The 23,381-nt window shown below is 41.4% G+C and overlaps 1 protein-coding gene across 3 annotated transcripts; it reads left to right on the top strand.

Annotated features, from left to right (window-relative positions):
• Positions 1 to 733: 733 nt before the first annotated feature.
• LOC146701564 (uncharacterized) lies at positions 734 to 22,731 on the top strand. 3 transcript variants are annotated; one of them, XM_085467885.1, is made up of 4 exons: positions 734 to 875; positions 6,396 to 6,493; positions 20,345 to 21,277; positions 21,603 to 22,731. In XM_085467885.1, exons 2-4 carry the CDS (start codon positions 6,476 to 6,478, stop codon positions 22,293 to 22,295), a joined length of 1,644 nt encoding a protein of 547 aa, XP_085324011.1. In that variant the 5' UTR covers positions 734 to 875; positions 6,396 to 6,475; the 3' UTR covers positions 22,296 to 22,731. The 3 variants fall into 3 exon arrangements, with proteins under 3 accessions (XP_085324011.1, XP_085324009.1, XP_085324010.1); XM_085467883.1 differs by having other exon boundaries at positions 6,388 to 6,493; XM_085467884.1 differs by lacking the exon at positions 734 to 875 and adding an exon at positions 5,277 to 6,032 and having other exon boundaries at positions 6,388 to 6,493.
• Positions 22,732 to 23,381: the final 650 nt, after the last annotated feature.

Genomic DNA, 23,381 nt, shown 5'->3' with positions numbered 1-23,381 from the left:
TGTTTGGAATCATGTATGATTTTCCTTCCACGTCTCACGTCTACACCACGTTGTGTTGGTCTTTCACGTGGAATTCCAATAAAATTGATTCATGTTTGTGGCTGTAATGTGACAAAATGTGGGAAAGTTCAAGGGGGCCGAATACTTTTGCAAGCCACTGTAAAATAGAAAAAAATACAAAGCATTAAAAAATGTTAAAAACACAGCAGCCTTTATAAATGTAGTTTGGACCTGGAAGCAAGTTTCATCAGGTCATCACTTAAAAGACTGGATATCCCACCTGCTGTGGAGTTTTAATGCAGTACAGTTGTTATTATTTAACCCCTGTCACATTCTGACCGTTAAAATGAATAACATTCATATATGAAATGAAATTGTTTCAGGTAAACTGTATATGGTGTTAAATAGGCCTAAACTACTGTACTTTAATGTCGGATATTAGGGCTGTACTTCAAGAGCCATATATTTTATGAGGTGGTACTCATTGTGATAGACGACAGCAGGAGCAGAACAGACACACAGCAACAACCAACAACAACCCTGCAAGTGGACCTATTTTGGGGGGACTTGTGTATATTATATTATATTATATAATAAATAAATATATATATATATATATCGATCAATACAAAATTTTTAATTTATTTTATCAACTTTCCTTCTGACGATGCTCTCTGTGTTGAGCGCTCAGGGGCTCTGCGCTCGACAGTGCAGCCTAGGCGGAGTAGTCGAACGCAGATTCACTGAGCGCAGGGCAAGCTAGCTAGGCAGAAGTTAAGCTCTCCTTTCAACACGGGAAATTGAACCTCCCCCACCCTGATTCAGATCTGGCGTTTGGAACTATTTTGTTTTTCATGTGACGTATGACCCTGAAGGTAAGCGCGTCATGGACTAAAGTAAAACAGTATGTCGGATGTGCCAGCAATGCTCAATTACATGGGTGGGAGCTAGTGTGTTAGCAGTTAGCTCGTTAACGTGTTGGACGGTGTTCCAGATCTATTGGCGTTTAGATCAACTGGCGTTGGTCGAACAGATGTGTGGCAGTCTTGCGTTTCAGGAGCTGCTACCGACAAACCAGCAAAAAACGCCAAATGTGTCACCTGTGACACTTGTGAGGTTATCTCAAACACACTCCGTCAGTCGTGATGCTGTTGAACAACAAAATGTTTAAAAATGTGGCGAGTTTACCTGGTGATATCCTCATTCGCGACGCGATCGCGAAAACAGCAAACAAGTAACACCACGCCGATGTTGTTCACAGAACAGCAAGAGTAAACGATCGGGAGACTCTTGTCGTCGTTATCGTTCCCCTCGCACGGTTTATTTCTCCGAATTCAGCGTTTTTGCTTCACAGCTAAAGCGACCAGTTTACTTTGTGCACTAACATGGAGTCGAGTCAACCAGCGCCACCTCTGGCCAAGTGCCACAGCCGACAGCCAGATCAACCTGTGACACACATCTGCAGCACGTTTGAATTCGTGTCATGCACAACACATTTGTACCTTTGTGTCTGTTTGTGCGTCATGCAAATAAACCTTTGAAAAGAATGAAATGATATCATATATTCCTTATTGGCCTACAGTGGTAAAAAATTCCAAATTATATACACAAAGTCATAGAAATCACCACTTGGTCATCATGATTTTAATATTCTCTTTTTCCATAACAGTGAAATACGCCTTGGACAAATATGACACATCAATATTTCATTAGTGTTGTCACATCACATCCTGTAAGCATCGTCTGTCTGTGTCTTTTCCCTGGAAATGAATACAGGGAGTGCAGAATTATTAGGCAAATGAGTATTTTGTCCACATCATCCTCTTCATGCATGTTGTCTTACTCCAAGCTGTATAGGCTCGAAAGCCTACTACCAATTAAGCATATTAGGTGATGTGCATCTCTGTAATGAGAAGGGGTGTGGTCTAATGACATCAACACCCTATATCAGGTGTGCGTAATTATTAGGCAACGTCCTTTCCTTTGGCAAAATGGGTCAAAAGAAGGACTTGACAGGCTCAGAAAAGTCAAAAATAGTGAGATATCTTGCAGAGGGATGCTGCAGTCTCAAAATTGCAAAGCTTCTGAAGCGTGATCATCGAACAATCAAGCGTTTCATTCAAAATAGTCAACAGGGTCGCAAGAAGCGTGTGGAAAAACCAAGGCGCAAAATAACTGCCCATGAACTGAGAAAAGTCAAGCGTGCAGCTGCCAAGATGCCACTTGCCACCAGTTTGGCCATATTTCAGAGCTGCAACATCACTGGAGTGCCCAAAAGCACAAGGTGTGCAATACTCAGAGACATGGCCAAGGTAAGAAAGGCTGAAAGACGACCACCACTGAACAAGACACACAAGCTGAAACGTCAAGACTGGGCCAAGAAATATCTCAAGACTGGTTTTTCTAAGGTTTTATGGACTGATGAAATGAGAGTGAGTCTTGATGGGCCAGATGGATGGGCCCGTGGCTGGATTGGTAAAGGGCAGAGAGCTCCAGGCCGACTCAGACGCCAGCAAGGTGGAGGTGGAGTACTGGTTTGGGCTGGTATCATCAAAGATGAGCTTGTGGGGCCTTTTCGGCTTGAGGATGGAGTCAAGCTCAACTCCCAGTCCTACTGCCAGTTTCTGGAAGACACCTTCTTCAAGCAGTGGTACAGGAAGAAGTCTGCATCCTTCAAGAAAAACATGATTTTCATGCAGGACAATGCTCCATCACACGCGTCCAAGTACTCCACAGCGTGGCTGGCAAGAAAGGGTATAAAAGAAGAAAAACTAATGACATGGCCACCTTGTTCACCTGATCTGAACCCCATTGAGAACCTGTGGTCCATCATCAAATGTGAGATTTACAAGGAGGGAAAACAGTACACCTCTCTGAACAGTGTCTGGGAGGCTGTGGTTGCTGCTGCACGCAATGTTGATGGTGAACAGATCAAAACACTGACAGAATCCATGGATGGCAGGCTTTTGAGTGTCCTTGCAAAGAAAGGTGGCTATATTGGTCGCTGATTTGTTTTTGTTTTGTTTTTGAATGTCAGAAATGTATATTTGTGAATGTGGAGATGTTATATTGGTGTCACTGGTAAAAATAAATAATTGAAATGGGTATATATTTGTTTTTTGTTAAGTTGCCTAATAATTATGCACAGTAATAGTCACCTGCACACACAGATATCCCCCTAAAATAGCTAAAACTAAAAACAAACTAAAAACTACTTCCAAAAACATTCAGCTTTGATATTAATGAGTTTTTTGGGTTCATTGAGAACATGGTTGTTGTTCAATAATAAAATTATTCCTCAAAAATACAACTTGAATAATAATTCTGCACTCCCTGTATTTCCAGCCAATATAGGCAATCCATCAACATGGCTGGAGAGTTGGTAGTTATATACAGTCTGTATAAGTGTGGTTAATCCAATGAAGATTTGTAAGGAGATGGCAGTTACTGTGAATTCACAGCAGTTACAGTGATTAGTAATAAACAGCCAGTGAGAGTGAGTGGATTTAAGAAAGTCAGTGACTCAGGTGTGTCGCTTGGTTTGTCATCTGTTTGTGAGACTGGAGGAGACGTAGAAATCTTTTGTTTTAAATCTTAGTTAGGAAGGTTCCTGTTTGAAAACAAGCATTTTTTGTAAGAAATGCAAGAAGTACATCTGCAGAAAGCACACAGTTACATTCTGTCCATCATGTAGACAAAATAGAAAATGTTGAGCATTGAAAAACTGAGAATTTGGGCAAGTTCAAAAGAAATGTGTTTGTAAGAACGAAAAACCAAATTGTTCCTAAAATAGTTATGGAAAGTCTAACTGTTGTATGTCTGTGTTCTACATGTTTATCTGATGGAAAATAAAGTTGCTATTGTTTTATTGCAGTTTTTGGATAATCCTGAGTGGATTTACACAGTATGGGTCAGAATGACCCACAACAAAATCAATGTCAATTGTTTGTTCTTCAACATAATACAAGGGTTGATTTCCAAAACTTGCTTATGATCTTCAATTTGTAGCAGATCCACTATCACACAGCAGCTGGAGCAGTCTCCAATGGAGGTCAGTCCACTGCTGCCACCTGTGGCCAAGTACCACAGCCTACTACTAGATTAACTTGTGACACATCTGCACCTGTTTCTAGGATCACATTAAGTAGAGGCTGAGTGGCTGCACTTACCCCTGGTACATCCAGATCTACCCACAAACATGTTGAAAGATGCAATGCCAGCAATGTGGATTGTCAACACTAAAAACAATCAGTAAGCAAAGACAACAGGGATCAATTCTTTCTGTTTATTTAGCACCCACAACATTTGTAGTCGCCTTCTGCACAGGGGAAGTCCACACACACTGTGTGGTACCACTTTCCACAGAAGGTGCATTCGATCTGCAAGACTGAATGAGATTGTCAGAGTCATTGTCTGACTGTTTATTACTAATCACCTGCTGTACATTCACAGTAACTGCCATCTCCTTACAAATGTTTATTAGATTAACCACACTTATACAGACTGTATATAACAGCCAACTCTGAAATGTTTGTTCGCAGAGAAAAGTCACAGGCAGACTACGCTAACGACATGTGATGTTACAACACTAGTGAAATATTAGTGTCATTTCATTCTTTTCAAAGGTTTATTTGCATGACGCACAAACAGACACAATTGAAAGGTACAAATGTGCATGACACGAATTCAAACGTGCTGCAGATGTGTGTCACAGGTTGATCTGGCTGTCGGCTGTGGCACTTGGCCAGAGGTGGCGCTGGTTGACTCGAGTCCATCATAGTGCACAAAGTAAACTGCTGGCTTTAGCTGTGAAGCAAAAACGCTGAATTCGGAGAAATAAACCGTGCGAGGGGAACGATAACGACGACAAGAGTCTCCCGATCGTTTACTCTTGCTCTCCTGTGAACAACGTCGGCGTGGTGTTAATTGTTTGCTGTTTTCGCAATCGCGTCGCGAATGAGGATATCACCAGGTAAACTCGCCACATTTTTAAACATTTTGTTGTTCAACAGCATCACGACTGACGGAGTGTGTTTGAGATAACCTCACAAGTGTCACAGGTGACACATTTGGCGTTTTTTTGCTTGTTTGTCGGTAGCAGCTCCTGAAGCGCAAGACTGCCACACATCTGTTCGACTAACGCCAGTTGATCTAAACGCCAGTAGATCTGGAACACCGTCCAGCCCCACGCATGGGGCGATCCGCGGTAGCTCGTTAAGGGAGATTTGCCGTGTTGTGGCGTTAACGTCATTTCAACAAGATTAACCCTGACAGCACTAGCGGGAACACAACGAATATGACTGCACATTTACGCCAACATCATCCTAGTGCAAAGACAAGTGGAAGCAGACAAAAACAACAAGCACGCTACTAACTTTACCCGAGTCATTTAGACAGCCGTTAGCACATGATCCTCCTTATGGGGACCTGGTATGTTTAATATGCTGCTGAGAATATAGCCCAGAAGAAGCGTATAGTATAGCTTTTATTTTGGAAAGAGCCATTTCTCTGTAATAAACTCTCTTTTCCAAAGATGAGTGATTCCTCAATCAGATACAGGGCTCGCAAAATCGCTAGCCCGACGTCCCGGGGCTAGCGATTTTTCCAGTCGGGCTACCAAAATCTATCTCTTCCCTGCCCGTCCGGCTATTGTAGGAAGGAAAAATATATGTCAATGCTTTTGCATTCTTTCGGAAATGTAGCTGGGTAATTATGTCATTGGCATCGGTGAGCCACTGTCAATATGTGACATATTGAAATCGCGTTTGAATTTGCGCTTGTTTTTTTGCTTTCACTTTGCAATCGCGTGAACTGTGTATAGAGAGCGACAGTACTGATTGGTGAGTGATGATAATTTGCGCACCAATTCCTCTGGCATCGTCTTATTAATCGTTAGACATTTGTTTAGAACTCTTACAGATGTTGAAGAAGCTCCTTTAAGCAATTACTGTGATGTTCCTCCACCTCCAAAGAAATGTCAGAAGTCCGAACCACAAAAGAAGCGCGTATTCTCGGAAAAGTAGTTGCAGGAGGTGAGCTGGCTTCAAACAAATGATGAACGCGCAGAGATGTGGTGTAGAATGTGCCGTGAAAATTTAATAAATGACAAATTAAAAAGGCATGAACATTTTTTTTTTGGTATCGAAAAAATATCGAACCGTGACACCAAAGTATCGAACCGAACTGAACCGTGAATTTTGTGCATTGCTGCACCCCTAATAAATAAATATATATACTGCTAAATTTTGTATCGGTGCGCAAACCTTTTGTGTTTGTTTCCAATAAGTTGCCAAAAATGTGTTCTTTTAACTTGTCAGATGAACATATGAGACACTTTGACTCTTCAGTGCAGTGTGGAGCCTAACAAAGATCTGTTTTGTGTCCCAGCTGATCAGCAGGAGGAGAAGAGTCTGACGGAGCAGCAGAGGAACATTTTCAGCTACTTGGACTCAGCTCAGCCACAACAGAGGAAACAATGATCTCAACACAGAAGGTGACAGACAGAGCAGGGCGATATGACCAAAAATATTTATCATGATATACATTTGAAAATTTGCGATAATGATATAACTGACGATATAATTGACGCTAGAGCTGGGCGATATGAGATTTTTTCATATCACGATATGTTTTTTTCATTTCAGGCGATAACGATATCTATCACGATATAAGCCAAATAACTATATTTGTAAGATTTAAATGTGCCGTTGCTCACAAGTAAAATGTGAAATAATCAGCAGCTTGTTTTTATTTAAATATTTATTTCCCATAATAAGTTCATCCATTAAGCGGACGCGAATGGATGGATGAAGTTCAACAGGGTAGATGTACTTAAGGAACATGAGACTTTTTCAGATAAATAAAGGCAAATATTGCAAACTACACAAAAGGCAGCCGCTAATATATATATATATATATATATATATATATATATATGTTAATTTACTTAGGAAAATTAAGAAAGGTTGATTGTATTTCGGTAACTGCAAGTACTGTTTTCTTTTTTCAATAAAAATATTTTCAAAAAAAAAAAAAAAAAAGAAAAAAAAGGCAGCCGCTAAAGAGTTTAAGTTTCAAAATAGAACAAACAAAACAGACTAAATTGTCAATTCCACTTAGAAACAAAATATTAATTCTAAAAATAAATCTTAGTTTGTTTTACAGAAGAACAGACAAAACTGACTAACTTTTGTCAATATCAAATAAACTGAGAACTAAAAGGAAATTCTCAATCTCTCCTTGTTGTATAGCTGAGCTTTTCAAACAGTTTTAACAGTTACTTTAGTCTGACAAAAGCCGAATGACGAATTAGCGCTTCCAGTCAGAGACTGAGGCTACGTCCACGGGTATTTGTGAAAACGGAGATTTTCCGTTTTCGTTTTAAAAAATAATCCCGTCCGCACATAAAGGGAGAAATGAAGGAAAACGCTGCTATGAACATGCCAAAGCAGCAGGTGGCGCTAGATTCCTAACCGTGCAGAAATGTTGGCCAATCAGAAGTCTAGAAGCCTCGGTGGGAAAAAGTAAACAAAGCTGGGGCATAGAAGCAGAACCGAGTCGTATGTGTGGAGGGACAGTAACTGTGTGTATATGTAAGCATTTAAACACTGCAGAGAGTAGAATTAACAGTAACAGTATTGTAGAAATTCATTTCACCGAAACAATAACGTGGCGCACAGTGTGACGCATGCACCAGTTTATTGTATTTCCAGACTTGCTTTCGGCACAATTTACAGTGCACGCTACTCTGTTTTTTGTCAGACTTGAAATAGCCGAAATACCTTCACACTACGGAACTTCTATGGCTCTTCCGTTCGACAATCTCTCCGGCATTGGAACCATCATCTGTTTTCTCTTCGGTCACGCTCGGTTGATTTTTCTAGTCGGCACACTCATTTCCTCCATTACCCGCTGGCTCCATTACCCGCTGGCTGCTTCCCAAACAAACACACGTGCGGCTTGGCACTTGTGCTGTACGTAACAAGTCACGCGACGTGACGCTGCGGCTGTGATTGGTTCGGCTCTGCGCTACTTAATTTGGATTGGCTGACCTTTTTTTTTTTTTTTTTTTTGTCTTTAGAGGACAAGAGCGGCGAGGTCTATCGCGATAGCTTAATTTCTCTATCGAGTAAAAGTTATATCGCGATACATATCGTTATCGTTCTATCACCCAGCTCTAATTGACGCGAGACAAAATACTTTACAACTCCACAACTTTATTAGTGCAAAAAATCCCATCAATGTATTTTCACTTAAACAAACAGCTGGTTTTTATGTGTATTGAAGTTATATAAAAATTTAACAGTGCAAATGCAAATTCCTTGCTGACAGTTTAACCAAAACGTATTTCCAGTGGAAATTGGCCGACATTTGCTCCGAGGAATTTGCATTTGCACTGTTAATATTTTTGGTCATATCGCCCTGCTCTACTTTCATGTGTTACTGTTTAGGCTTAAATTGGTTTGATGTTTGGTGTAGAGATGGCACGATACCACTTTTTTATGTCCGATACTGATACCGTTATTATAAATTTGGATATCTGCCGATACTGATATGAATGCGATATAGTGTGTTTTTTAATCAATAAAACTGTTTTTTTAATATCTTGCTGCATTTTGTATAAGTTCATACTCAAGTTTAAATAAACAACAACACTAAAGCTATTCTGTTATACCTGTATGTAAAAAATACACTGCACCCAAAATATTTTATAGTTCAGCAAAACTGATCAATCTATTAACTTAAACCTACTCCATCCTTCCTATTCTGGTATTTTAAATAGTACTTACCGTATTTTCACGACCATAAGACGCACTGTGCTAAAAGGCGCAGTCTCAGTTATGTGTGCCATTACTGTATTTAACACACACATAAGGCGCACTGGATCATAGGGCGCATACAAGTACCGTATGCGTATTTAAAAATAAAGCGGGAGCAAACCTGAGTTCGGTACCTTACTCACATTTCTATTACTGGTAATCGTCATCATCAACAACACACAAGCATACAAGTGTGCGTATTTAAAAATAAAGCAGGAGCAAAACAAAGTTTGGTACTCACATTTTTATCATCAATCGAACCCATCGAAGTCCTCATCCTCTGTGTCTGAATTGAACAGCTGCGCTAAATCTCCATCAAACATGCCAAGTTCACTTTCTTCACTGTCAGAGTCACTTTCCGTGCCGTGCGGCTCCTCGGAAATGATGCCGGCTTTTGCGAAAGCTCGAACAACAGTGCCAGCAGACATGTTAGCCCAAGCATCTACAATCCATTGGCAAATTGTGGCGTAACTCGCCCGGCGCTGCCTTCCACTCTTAGTGAAACTGTGGTCTCTATCGGTCATCCATCGCTCCCAGGCCGCTCACAGCCTTACTTTGAACGGGCGGTTCACACCGATGTCCAGCGGTTGGAGTTCCTTTGTCAGGCCTCCCGGAATGACAGCAAGCTCACAGTTCATTTGTTTCACTAGTTTTTTCACATCGGCTGTGAGATGGGCACGCATAGAGTCACAGATCAACAGCGATGGTGATGCGTGGAAAAAACCACCTGGTCTCCTTACATACACCTCCCTCAGCCAGTCTTTCATCATTTCCTCATCCATCCAGCCCTTTTCATTTGCCTTAATGATGATTCCTGCTGGAAACTTCCCTTTAGGCAAAGTCTTTCGCTTAAAAATCACCATAGGCGGCAGTTTCTGTCCATTAGCATGGCAGCTAAGCACAACAGTGAAAGAAGACTTTTCGTGCCCCGTTGTGCGTATCGCTACCGTGCTGGTCCCCTGCTTCTCCACAGTGTGACTCACCGGGATGTCAAAAGTGAGCGGGACCTCGTCCATGTTAGTGATGTGGCTGGGCTGGATGTTTTTGTCGCCGATGTGTTTGCTGCAGTAGGAGCGGAAGATGGCCAGCTTTTCCTTATAATCCGCTGGAAGTTGCTGCGCTACCGTAGTCCTGGTCCTGATGGAAAAATGGCACCGTTTCATAAAAAGTGAAAGTGAAACTGCTTTTAGCCGAATGGTGACCGTCGAAACGCTTCTCCCGCTCGTTCTTTGCTCGATGATCCACCGCTCGAGTCTTTCCTCCAACTCGGCCACACTTCACCCTTTAGCGTTCTCATGGTGTTCTCTACTACGTCCTCATTACAACACACAGGGCGCACTGCGCTATAGGGCGCGCCGTACTTTTTGAAGAAAATCTAAGACTTTTAAGTGCGCCTTATGGTCGTGAAAATACGGTAGCAGAAATATTAAGCAACCTAACTAATAGGGTTGCAAACTCCCAGCAAAAAAAAAATAGGGAACCACACCCCACCTCATGATGCTTAATCAACGTAATCAACTTTAATTTGATGCAGTGTGGAAAAAAAATGCACAGAAATAAATTATTTTTCAAGAATAATTAAATAGATTCAACATCTTTCTTCAACAGAATTGCAGACTGCACAGATGGTATCTTCCCAAAGGAAAAAGTAGTATAGCTTACTAGGGTATATTAGACTTAACAGTTACTATATACAGTAATGGACTTCTATATATTTTACATCAGATTAAAACTTTGGGTGTAAGATTCAGATAATTAAAAGCTAGACATTTTAAAATAGAATAAGAAAGAAAAGTATGTCTTTGTGCCCCCTTTTCCCTGTTCATGCCCTATCGCCCCCCCTGGCTAAACTTTGCCAGATCCGCCCCTGCACTGTTACCAGCCGTCAGCTACGTAGAAAAAGATCCTGGTGTAGAAATTAATATTAAATAAATTCAACAACAGCTTATCAAGGTTAAACGTGCTGCTGTTGTTCAGCCGCTGGTTTCCTCTTTCTGGTGCAAAGTGGGCCAAAAACAAACAAGAGAGACGGACTCACGACAGCAAAGCCGATCAGCTGATCATTAAGCAGTTTCATGATTGAAGTAGCAGCAAGAAGAGGCACTCGCTCTGTTGTTAAGCTTAACGTGGGAATGCTTTACAAACATTCAGAGGCGGACTTACACACTTGCTTTACTTCTCTCTGGGATAACTTCATCGGAGATGAAATGCTGGTTTGAGGCTACAAATACACACAGCCACTCTATCACGTGAACACACTGCTCCGACGCCCTACGGTTATGAGCAGAGTTACGTGTCACAAGTTTTGTGAGGTGCTTTTTTGATATTTAATGGATCGGATTACATTTTTTATTTCTCTCCGATATCCGATCCAGTAATTTAGGTCAGTATCGGACCGATACGTAATATCGGATCGGTCCATCTCTAGTTTGGTGCCTTTTTCTTAATGTAAAAAAACCCTCAGGTTACAGACAAACTTAAACTCAGACCCCGCTGTCTCCAGGACTTATTCCCGTGAAAGAAAAACAAGACAACAGCGATCGATCGATTTACTTGCAGGTGAGGCAATCTCATTAGCACCCCCCCCCCCCCCCCCCCAGAACCTCGAGAGGCTGGGGAGGGGGACAAAGAAATTCCTTTCACCACAGAGTTAAAACAATGTAGAGATGGTAGCATGGAAAATGACAACATTTAACAATTCACTTTAACAGAACCAAGCTGGTCATTTTACCAGCTCAGCTCTAATTCATATGACAGATAATTTATGGTATAAACATCTAGATGATGGGAAAGTGGTATTCTTGGACTTTAGTGCTGCATTTGATTTGATAAATTTTGATCTTTTGATTGATAAACTAAAATGTTATTGATTTTCATCAGCTGCTCTGTGCATGATGAAAGGTTGCCTCACTTCTCTATTCAGTTTTCACTAACGATCTGCAATATGTCTTGGCTTAATCTTGGGTATGCCAATGATTCCACCATGTTTTATTCAGCCAGTGACAACTCTGAACTGATCAGCGTGTCACAACAAAATTTGCTGAATGTGTTTGACTGGATAAGTAAAAACAACATGATTTTAAATGTGTCTAAATCCAAATCTATGTTAATTAGAAGCAGATTAGTCAACAGCCCACAACTGAGTCTTTCCATAGCCAGTGTTAGAACACGTCACCCAGATGAAACTACTCGGCGTTACCATAAATCACTACCTTTCATGGTCTCAGCACATCGATTGTTTTTAAGAAAACGGGACAAGGCATAGCTATGGCTATGAAATGCTCTTTCTGTATCACTTCTTCAATTATGAAAGATGTCATTAATGCACTAGTAATGTCTCATCTGGAGTATTGTTCAATCATTTGGTCAGCAGCTAATAAGACAGATCTTAACAGACTTCAGTTAGTCCAGAATAAGGCGTCCAGATTAATGTTCATACTATACTAATTAAAAATGGACCGATCCTCGCCTCACAAAACACGCTACTTGGTATAACCCAGCTTTGCTTATCAGAGAAGTATGTGTCACTCGATAGAGCGGCTGTTGTCTGCGAGACCTGTCGGCGAACTGGTGGAGCATTTGGAGCCTCACTACATGCTTCCAAGCCGCAGCATTTTTAATCTTAATCTCTTCCATACTGAGGCGAAAAGGAAGCGATTTGTCCCGTACTTCAGCTAGAATGGGGGGGGAAAAAAGACTCTGGAGTTAGTCTGTGTCCTTAAGCTGCAGCTGCCTCTTCTTCTCTCATGTTTTCTAAGTAGCTGACAGCTGGTAACTGTGCAGGGGCGGCTCTAGCAAAGCTTTGCCAGGGGGCAGGTATGGCATTAACAAGTAAAGGGAGGCACAAAAAATACTTTTCTTTGTTATTTCATTTAAAGGACTAACTTTTAATAAATAATTATCTGAATCTTACAACCAAAGTGGTCATCTGATTAAATGTATAGAAATTCATTACTGTATATGGTAACTATTAAGTCTAATTTACACCCTGGTAAGCTAAAGTCCTTTTTCCTTTGGGAAGGTATCATCTGTGCAGTCTGCAATTTTGTTGAAGAAAGATGGTGAATCTATTTAATTATTGTAGAAACATAATTGATTATTTCTGTGCATTTGATGTACACGTGCATTAAATTAAAGTTGATTACATTGATAAAGCATCATGAGGTGGAGGGTGGGGGTGGTTGTGGGAGATTTTTTCTGGGAGTTGGCAACTCTATTAGTCAGCAGAAATATTAAACAACCTAAGTACTCTTTATAATACTAGAATAGGAAGGATGGTGCAGGTTTAAGTTTATTAGATTGATGTGTGTTGCTGAACTATAAAATATTTGAATAGAATAGAATTCAACTTTATTGTCATTGCACATGCACAGGTACAGGGCAACGAAATGCAGTTTGCTTCCATCCAGAAGTGCTTTAGCCATGATATAGATATATTACAATATATATTAGCAATAATATAGATATGTAAGTATATTACAGAAATGGGTCTATTATGGAATGTTATAATGTACACAGTATGAAGTATGTTATGAATATGCTATAAGTATGTACAGGCTGTAGTGAGTACAAGCTATGAACAGAATATAAATATGAAAAACTATACAGAAATATGAGATATACAGCTATACAGAAATGGGAAATATGCAAGTTATAAACAGTTGTAGAATTAAAAATTATCGTATTTTACAGAATGATTATTTATACAGTGGTGCAGTTAAGATAAGTGAGATATATATAAGATATAAGTGAGATATAAGTGAGATCCCTGGGGCAGGGATAGCTCAGTAGGTAAAGTGGTCGCCCCATGATCGGAAGGTCGGCGGTTCGAATCCACTTAACGGCTACCCTGAGGTACCCCTGAGCAAGGTACCGTCCCTACACACTGCTCCCCGGGCGCCTGCTTAGTGGGCTGCCCACTGCTTCACTGAGTGAATGGGTCAAATGCAGAGAAAAACAAGTAATTTCCCCATGGGGATCAATAAAGTATCCATTATTATTATTATTATATGTGGATAATTTCTACAGAGGCTGTATAAAGTGCTAGTGGTTGTGAGTGGTGGTTCAGTCCATGTTATTATTGTGTTTGAGGGTACAGTTGTCCATTGTGGGTGTGTGTATGTTCAGTCCATGAGTTTAACGTGGGTCAGATGTCAGGAGGCAGAGTTCAGGAGTCTGACAGCTGTGGGGAAGAAGCTGTTCCGGTTCCTGGTGGTCTTAGTCCGGAGGCTCCTGTAGCGCCTCCCAGAGGGCAGGAGGGTGAAGAGTCCATGTGATGGGTGACTGGGGTCTTTGATGATTTTCCCAGCCCTTTTCAGACACCGCTTCCTGTAGATGTCCTTTATGGCAGGAAGTGGTGCTCCGGCGATGCGCTGGGCAGTTTTCACAACCCTCTGCAACGCCTTCCGGTCCGAGGCAGAGCAGTTCCCGTACCAGACTGTTATACAGTTGGTCAGGATGCTCTCGATGGTGCAGCGATAGAAGTTCACCAGGATGTCTGAGGACAGGTGGTTCTTCCTCAGAGTCCTCAAGAAGAAGAGGTGCTGGTGAGCCTTCTTGACCAGCTTGGAGCAGTTGGTCGTCCAGATGAGATCCTAGGAGATGTGGACTCCCAGGAACTTGAAGCTGCTCACACGCTCCACAGCCGTCCCCTTAATGTAGATGGGTGGATGTGGGTCAGCATTCCTCCTGTAGTCCACGATGAGCTCCTTGGTCTTCTCGGTGTTAAGCAGCAGGTTGTTTGTGTCGCACCACTCAGCCAGACCATCCACCTCCTCCCTGTAGGCGGCCTCATCGTTGTCACTGATGAGGCCAATCACCGTGGTGTCATCTGCAAACTTAATGATGGTGTTAGAACCATCGGCAGGTCTGCAGTCGTGGGTGAAGAGGGAGTAGAGGAAAGGGCTCATTTGGTATAACGGAATAGCTTTAGTGTCTTGTTTTTAAAACTTGAGTATGAACTTATACAAAATGCAGCAAGATATTTATTTAAAAAACAGTTTTATTGATTACAAAAAACGCTATATCGGATTCATATCGGTATCGGCAGATATCCATATGATATCGGAATCAGTATTGGACATTAAAAAGTGGCATCGTGCCATCTCTAATACGAATATCGATAATGCATTTTATCAGCTTTCTTGGCTTCCTGTACAGGCTAAAATATTCTATGGCTTACTTGTAGTTATAAAGAACGCAATTCTGTTAAACACACCACATTTTTTCCAGCTCAGCTGCAGTATCCAGATGAAATACATAATGATATTACACGATTTTCAACAAACTGCAATTTAGTAAATGCTCGAGTTAAAAGTAACTTTTTGTATCTTTAACACTAATGCACAAGAATAATACTACGCCAAGTAAAAACAGGAGATTTAATACATCACTACTTAAAGATGAAGACTTTATTAAATATTTTAAAAAGGAGTGGACTTCATATTTAGACTGTAATGACACTCCCGGAACATCTGTTTCTGGGAAGCAGAGAAAGCTGTGATGAGAGGTAAAATAATTTCTTTCTCATTACATAAAAAGAAAAAAGACAACAAAAATATTCAGGATTTAGAAAAAAACATCAAATCACTAGAAGCCTACACATCCCACCAAGATCAGGAAACATTGAACAAAATACGCAAAACAAAACTAGAATTAAATGAGATAATTGATTAAAAAAAAAAAAAAGAAATTCTTAGTACAAAGACTACGCTTACAAAATTATAAACATGGTAATAAATCCGGTCAATTTCTAGCAAACCAGCTAAAAATAAATAAAGAAAAAACTACTTTATTTGATGTTCAAGATTCATCTGGGAACACAATATATGAACCGAAACAAATAAACAACATTTTCAGGGATTTCTATAAAACGTTGTATTCACCACAAATATACCCATCTAAAAAGGAAATTGATCTGTTTTTGGACAACATAACTCTTCCAAAATTATTAGACACTCAAGCAATGGCACTGGATTCACCACTGACACCAGGTGAACTCCAGGAAGCCCTGATAAGTATGCCCAATAATTAGGCTCCAGGTCCAGACGGCTTTCCTGCAGAATTCTACAAAGAATTCTGGACGATTCTAGCACCAGTTTTCTACAGAACATTGTTGGAAATCAAAGAAAAGGGCAGACTTCCATCAAATATGAATTCTACAAACATTAATCTCCTGCTAAAACCAGGCAAAGACCCTGTATATCCCTCAAGCTATCGTCCAATATCCTTTATAAATGTAGACCTTAAAATAATCTGGAAAGCTCTCTCAAAGAGACTGGAGAAAATAACCCCCCTCTTAATTCATCCTGACCAAACTGGTTTCATAAAAGGTAAGCACTCATCAACAAATACACGCAGATTACTTAATTTGATAGACTACTCATACAGTAAAAACCTAGAAACTACAATATTCTCTTTAGATGCAGAAAAAGCATTTGACAGAGTTAACTGGAAATTTCTATTTGCAACTTTACACAAATTTGGTTTTGGATGCTCTTTCATTAACTGGTTAAAAATATTATATAATTCCCCAACAGCTTGTGTCAGAACAAATGACCAGACATCCTCCAGCTTCTGTCTCCTGAGGGGCACCACATATAAGCTTAAAAACACTACAAAAGACCAAGGATAAAGGAGGATTAGAACTACCTAACTTTCAGCACTACTTCTTAGCCAACAGGCTTCAGTTTATCTCAGGATGGCTAAAACATACCCTCTTAGATGAACCTTGGCTAGATGTAGAACAAGGAATTTGCAATAATTTAGAGATTTCAGACCTACCATTTATCAGCTCAAACATCCAACAACATGAATGCTTTAAAAGCATCAACATCAGCTCTTCTCTGACAGCATGGTGGGAGTTTCTAAAATTGACTGTGTCTTCATTAATCCCATGCAAACGTACACCTATCTGGAACAACCCTGACATATTACAAAACAATAATATGATAAACTTTCCAGATTGGAGTGGTAAAGGAATCAAATATTTAGAACATATACTAGAAGGAACAGAGTTTATTTCATTTGACAGACTAGTTACACAATATGGGATCAACAAGAAAAGATTTTTAGAATATCAACAAATTAAATCCATAGTAAAAAATAAATTTAAACCGGGTCAAGTTGAACTACAAACACCACCAAGTGTGGTTCAATTTCTTACTCTTAAACCCCCCAAATTACTATCCAAAATATACAGAATGCTTTCTAAAACAGATGAATCAATATCACTTCCTATTGCAGAATGGGAAGCGGATTTATCAGTTAACTTAGACCTAAACTTCTGGGCTCAGATTTGCTTAAAAACCTTTCATCTAATTAGAAATCCCAGTCTTCAATTAATTCAATACAAAATATTACATAGAGTGCACTATACAGGTCATCGGATGTTCAAGATGGGCTTTACGTCTACCAACAACTGCTCACACTGCCAAACCAATTCACCGGACAATTATATCCACGCTCTTTGGTTCTGTCCACCAGTTCAGAAGTTTTGGCGCGAGATATGTGAAGACTTATCAAACTGTCTGAAATGTAACATACCAACGTCCCATTTAGTGTGTTTGTCGGGCAGCTTAGATAATGTCATTACAGATAAGAATATAGCCCATATGGTTTTCACTGCCCTATGCATAGCCAAGAAAACAGTCCTCATGAACTGGAAAAATAAAAATAATCTTAATTCTAACCAACATAGAAATTATCTATTAGATTACATTAGTCTCGATACAGCCTCTGCCACCTCATCAGATCAATTGCTCTGGGCTCCTTTGATTAGCTCCATCACCTAGTGGGGGTGGGGGGTCATAGTTTGGTCCCACCTTCGCTGTTGTGATTGGTGTGGGGGTAGGGACAGGCTTAGGGCGTCGGGGGGGTTCCCCAGGAGCATCTTCCTTGGGGGGCTCAACCCGGGGTAGCGGTCATGGCCTATTAGGGGCTCTGTTGGCTCTTAGGTGACGGTTTCCTCTAGGGGAGGGTCTGTGCTGACAGATGTGGGTTACTGACCTGGTAGCCTGGCTGCCCCTGGGTGGGTCCGGGACAGGCGTGAGGTTCTGGGGGCGCTCCGTCTCTGGGCTGGGGCCCTGGCTGGGCCTCGGGGGCTTGGGTCCTGGTTGGTATGTTGCTGGGGTTGTGGGCGGGTGGGTGTATGGGGGCCCAGGGCAATTTTAAATACACGTAGACACTGAGGGCTATTAGGAGGGGCTATGCGCTTACCTGCTGCTCTCTGGCAGGTAGCTCCATGCCCTCCTGGGTTTTAAATGCACCTTAGAACACACATGCATCAACACTACATATGAGCGGGTGGAGGGAGGTTTTGGAGTCTTCTCACACCCCCGTTCTCTGCGACCTGCTGGAGCGGGGGGCCGGGAGGAGGAGTTGGCCGTCCAACTGGGGTCTGGAGTGTGGGGCCTCCCTGCTGCTGCGGAGTCGGGGCGGTCTACCTCTCCCCACCGCAGGGAAAAAAGGGTAACACCACCTAGGTCTGGGTGCAGTTTCCCCCTCCAGGGGCCTAGATCCGGGGCTTAGAGTACGCTTGGGGAGTGTGATTGTGTGTACGGTGTCTCTCTATGTCTGTCTCCACGTCGGTTGAGTGTTGAGTAATTGCATATGAGAGCATGAGGGTGGGAATGGATGTTTGTATCTGTGTGTGCCTGTATGTCTGTGTCTATATGTCAGGTTGGGTGTCAGGCGCCACCTCTCTGGGGACATCTCAGGCCCTCCAAGGTTTGGAGGCCTATCTCCCCCTACCACCACTTCCCCTGCCAGTGGCAGACGTCGTCAGACATCAGTGCGTTGGTGGTTCTTTGTGTCCGGGGATGGGCTTCCAGGTACACACCGGCTCACTCCTTGGTGGTTGCTTATCTGGGCCTGGAGCCTGGGGCTCGCTCGGGCCACTCCGGGGGTGGGGTGCCCTCGGCCTCTCGGCCTGGGGCTCGGTCACTCTGGTGCAGCTGGCTGCCGGCGGAGCTCACGGGCGCGTCACTGCAACCCCCCCTGGCTTCTGCTCCGTGGCTGCTGGGTGAGCCCTCATCTGGGACTCTCCTCAGCTCTTTCTGGGATAGTGGCACAGCTGCCCCTCTGTTGGTCTTCCTTGGTCTCTTGTGTTCTGGGGGCCTCTGGATGTCTGGAGTTTTTGATCTCCTCCATACCTGCTTCATGCCCTGGATGACGGGGCTGTGGCCCCCCCACACCCTCTAGCAGATCATTACATGAAGGAACCTTTTAAAAAACAAGCGCGTCCATGCTCACAGGTGTACACATGGGTGCTCACACACACAAACTACACCCTTTTTGGCTCCTACCTCAAAGCACACTGTGCACTGTCGATATTACGTGCTGCACAATAATGTTTAATATTTAGTACTTACTGTCATATTCCCATATATCATCATGATGTTGTTTATTGTATTGCTCTCGTTTTCTTCTGCTTGTTTTCTTTTTTTCTTTCTCAACAGATGATCCAGGTGATCGATATATGTATTTTTTTGTCTGCTTATTTAGTTGGTTTTTGTTTTTTTGCCCTTTATCCCCGTCCCTCTTCTCCGCTGTTTTTCCCCCTCTTCCTTTCTCCCTTTTCTTTTCCTCATTCAAGTCTGTCCTGTATCTAGCAAGTGAAAATAAATAAATAAATAAAATAAACAATAAAAGGTGAATCAAATGGACCATCACAGCCTTGCCGTAATGGTCCATTTGATAAAGTAAATCCGTTGGGCATCTTTCATCGCCTTTAGACAATAATTCTGATGGCAAAAGAACCAAACGGGACAGGCAAAAAAAAAGAAACTTTTTGTAAAACTGTTATATTTAGAGCAACTTTTAAGTGGAATAAATTGCCTTATAAAATTAGAGAATTAGCAACTATTCAAAATTTCAATGAACATTTAAACACCGATTTAGAGAACTTTTAGTTGTTGTAATATTGTAAGAGATGGTTTGTTTTTTGTCTAATGTGCCTCAATGTTATTGATATTATTATTATTGTTATTATTGATTGCTTATATTTTAATTGTGAAACCTCACTGTGGATGTAAGAGGCAAATTATGTTGATATCTTGAATCCACTTTATTGTATAATATTTTATGTGATTGTATTTGACGGTAGACGAGCAACATGGAAGCTAATGGGGTTCCTTTTGAATAAACAAATAAACAAACATAGGATTTATTATCACTGAATAATTATGTATAAATCTTTACAAATTATAGAAATATGTATTACAAACAACGTGTGTGTGTGTGTGTGTGTGTGTGTGTGTGTGTGTGTGTGTGTGTGTGTGTGTGTGTAATCAGGAGGGATGGGCATGATTTTAGTGTTTTTAAAAAGTCATGAATTATTTTTAACAGCAGGTTGGATGTAATGTGTTAGAACTACCAGCAGGTGGGGATAAGAGACCTTTAAGGTGTTTGGTGCCACACTCCACCTTCAGGTTTAAAACTAGTGTTAATGGAGGGAGTTTGAAGGTTGAGTTTGTTCCACGACTGCATTTCACTCACTGCCTCTGTTTGTATCTCTGTCACTGCAGGACCAACATGGAGCGAGAAGTCAGCGCTCTCAGGAGGCCGACAAACCTCACAGAAGAAAGGGAGAGAAAAAACACACCTGTGACGAGTGTGGGAAGGGTTTTACTGAGAAGGGTAATCTAAAACGTCATCAGGTCATCCACAGTGGAGAGAGACCGTTCAGCTGTGACTTGTGTGGAAAGTCTTTTTCCTTGAAGGATGTTCTAAAAAACCACCAACTCATCCACAGTGGAGTTAAAGCGTACAGCTGTGATCAGTGTGGGAGAGCTTTTACTCGCAGTAGCTACTTACAGAGTCATCTAGTTACCCACTCTGGAATTAAGGCATATAGCTGTGACGAGTGTGGGAAGGATTTTACTGTGAGGGCTGAACTAAAACGTCATCAGCAGATCCACACTGGAGAGAGACCGTTTAGCTGTGACTTGTGTGGAAAGTCTTTTTCCAGGAAGAGTCACCTAAAAACACACCAACTCATCCACAGTGGAGTTAAAGCGTACAGCTGTGATCAGTGTGGCAGAGCTTTTACTCAAAGTAGCAGCTTACAGAAGCATCTAGTTACCCACTCTGGAATTAAGGCATACAGCTGTGATCAGTGTGGCAAAGCTTTTAATCGCAGTAGCAGCTTACAGAGTCATCTAGTTACCCACTCTGGAATTAAGGCATACAGCTGTGACATCTGTGGAAAAACTTTCAGTCTCATAGGGCACAGAAATGCACACCTACGCATTCACACCAGACATGATGTGTACTGCTGTGAACAGTGTGGCAAACAGTTTATAACTCACACACAGTTGCAACATCACACGTTTTCCCACACTGAGGAGAGACCTTATAAATGTGACCTGTGTGAGAAGACTTTTAAATCTCCACGTTACCTGAGACGACACCAACAGATCCACACCAGAAAGAGACTCTACAAGTGCAGTTACTGTGAGGTATGTATTTATATTGTTATCTTGTCATTTTAGCCTGACTGTTTGGAACAACTCTGCTCATTAAACTGTGTTAGCATGTTAGCAATTCTACTGCATGGAAAAGCAGCTCTGAGTGATTATTCAGATTTTCATGTCAGTTATGATTTTAGTATTACTGTAGTATTATGGTGGTAGTATTGTAGTTATTGCAGCCCAGTAAACTGAGTGTGTTAACTGAAACAGTCAAATGTAATTGGACGTCTGCAGAGATGCTCTTTATTTCAGGCGACGTTCAGGAAAAAAATGTTGAAGGACTGACTTACACTGTCTTTGTGTCTTTGTTTAGAAGCAGAGCGACACAGATGGATCCAGTTCTCAACCCTGTCATCACCGTGGTGGTGGGAAAGACTTTCGTTGTGACCTCTGTGGAAAAACTTTCAGTTGGCAAGCCACCCTAAAAAGACATCAACGTAGACACACTGGAGACAAACTGAAATACTGCAAAGAATGTGGGAGAAGCTTCACCACATCACGTGACTTAAAAAACCATGAACTGATTCACAGTGGGGTTAAAAAGCACGTCTGTGATCAGTGTGGGTCATCCTTCACCACTGCATGGTGGCTTAAAACACACAAACGAGTCCACACAGGAGAGAAACCATACAAGTGCAGACACTGTGACAAAAGCTTCTCACATTCAGGTAGTCGTAACAGGCATGAATGTGCACACATGGAAGGAAACTACAGCTGTGACCAGTGTGACAAGAGCTTCAGGAATCTCAGTTCATACTCCGAACACAAACGATCCCACGTTACTAATAAACTGTTTCACTGTTACCAATGTGCCCAAACATTCACCTCATTGTCTGCTCTGTGCAAACATCAGCGTGATCACTCAGGGCTGAAATCACTCCCATCACTGGATCACAGTGAATCTGAAGAGACAGAAAGATCCTCTGGTTTCAGTGTCAGACTCAAAAAGCTTGAGATCAGGCTCCACAGAGTTCAGATAGAATCATTTAAACTTGTGTTGAACTGAACTGGTTGCTGGGCTGAACTTCTACATAATACAGATTTACATGGGATCTTATTTTCTGTTGTTTTACTGAGTCAGTTTTGTCCTTTTTTCTCCGTCCTGGTTTTGCTCGTCTGTAAATAATTGAAACTCAGTCAAATAGTTCATTGTTCTCCAGCAAAACGTTTTGGAAACTCATGTTTAACCTTTAAACTCTGACATGTTTTAGCACACAAGGCTTCATCGGGGAGTTCACTCATGATTGGACCATGAGAATAAAGGTTTTTAGTTCTTTCAAAGAGAGTCTTGGAGGTGTTTGATGTTTCTGTTTTTCTACATAAAGCAAGAAAAATAGTTTCTTGCTTTATGTAGTGTAGAAGTTTTTAATGTTTCTTCATCTGTGATGTTCTTGAATGTGTTCACATGAAGATGGTACAAATAAACTGTCCTTTTAGCTTTAGCTCCTAATTTATTCATTATTTATGGATGTAGCACAGCAGCAGTTTCTTGATTAACACATGGAGGGCTCGGGATCTGATGGTAAATAATGTTTTGTGTCCTTGTACACATCATACAGCTCAGCTGTTCCACAGATGTCAGGTTTACACAGTGGGATGGTTTGTAAGAACGCAGCTCTCCTGTGGATAAATCCTTACTCTTAGCCTCAGGACCTCACACAGTCCCAGCAGGTTCGGTCAGAAGATTTATACCTCTTTCATTTCTATATGATTCTTCTTGCATCTAAACAAAGATGATTATGATGATGATGAGTCATTTATGAAAAAAGAAGCAAAAAACAATATTGTTTTATGAGGATTTTTATGGCAGATTTTGTGCATCAACATTTTTGTAAATGAAAATGTTAAAAGGATGCAAAGGAGGAGGAGGGCACAAGAACTCAGCACGTGATACTGACTGGAAGCAACAGCTGCTGTTGACAAAGCAGCAGAGTCAGATATCAATCAATCTTTATAAAGCACTTTTCATACAAAAAATGTAGCACAAAGTGCTTTACATAGTTAAAAGCAGCCCACCCCACCCTCCAACTCACTCCCCACACTCTCATTAACATAAATGATGTGAATACACACATATTCCCCCCACACACAC

This window comes from Copadichromis virginalis, linkage group LG9, assembly GCF_057382275.1.
Source record: "Copadichromis virginalis isolate Kocher_CV1m ecotype Utaka linkage group LG9, C_Virginalis_male_GT1.1, whole genome shotgun sequence".
Classification (NCBI taxonomy): Eukaryota; Metazoa; Chordata; class Actinopteri; order Cichliformes; family Cichlidae; genus Copadichromis; species Copadichromis virginalis.
Note: the sequence above shows the minus strand (reverse complement) of the source record. Positions and strands in the feature narration are given on the sequence as shown.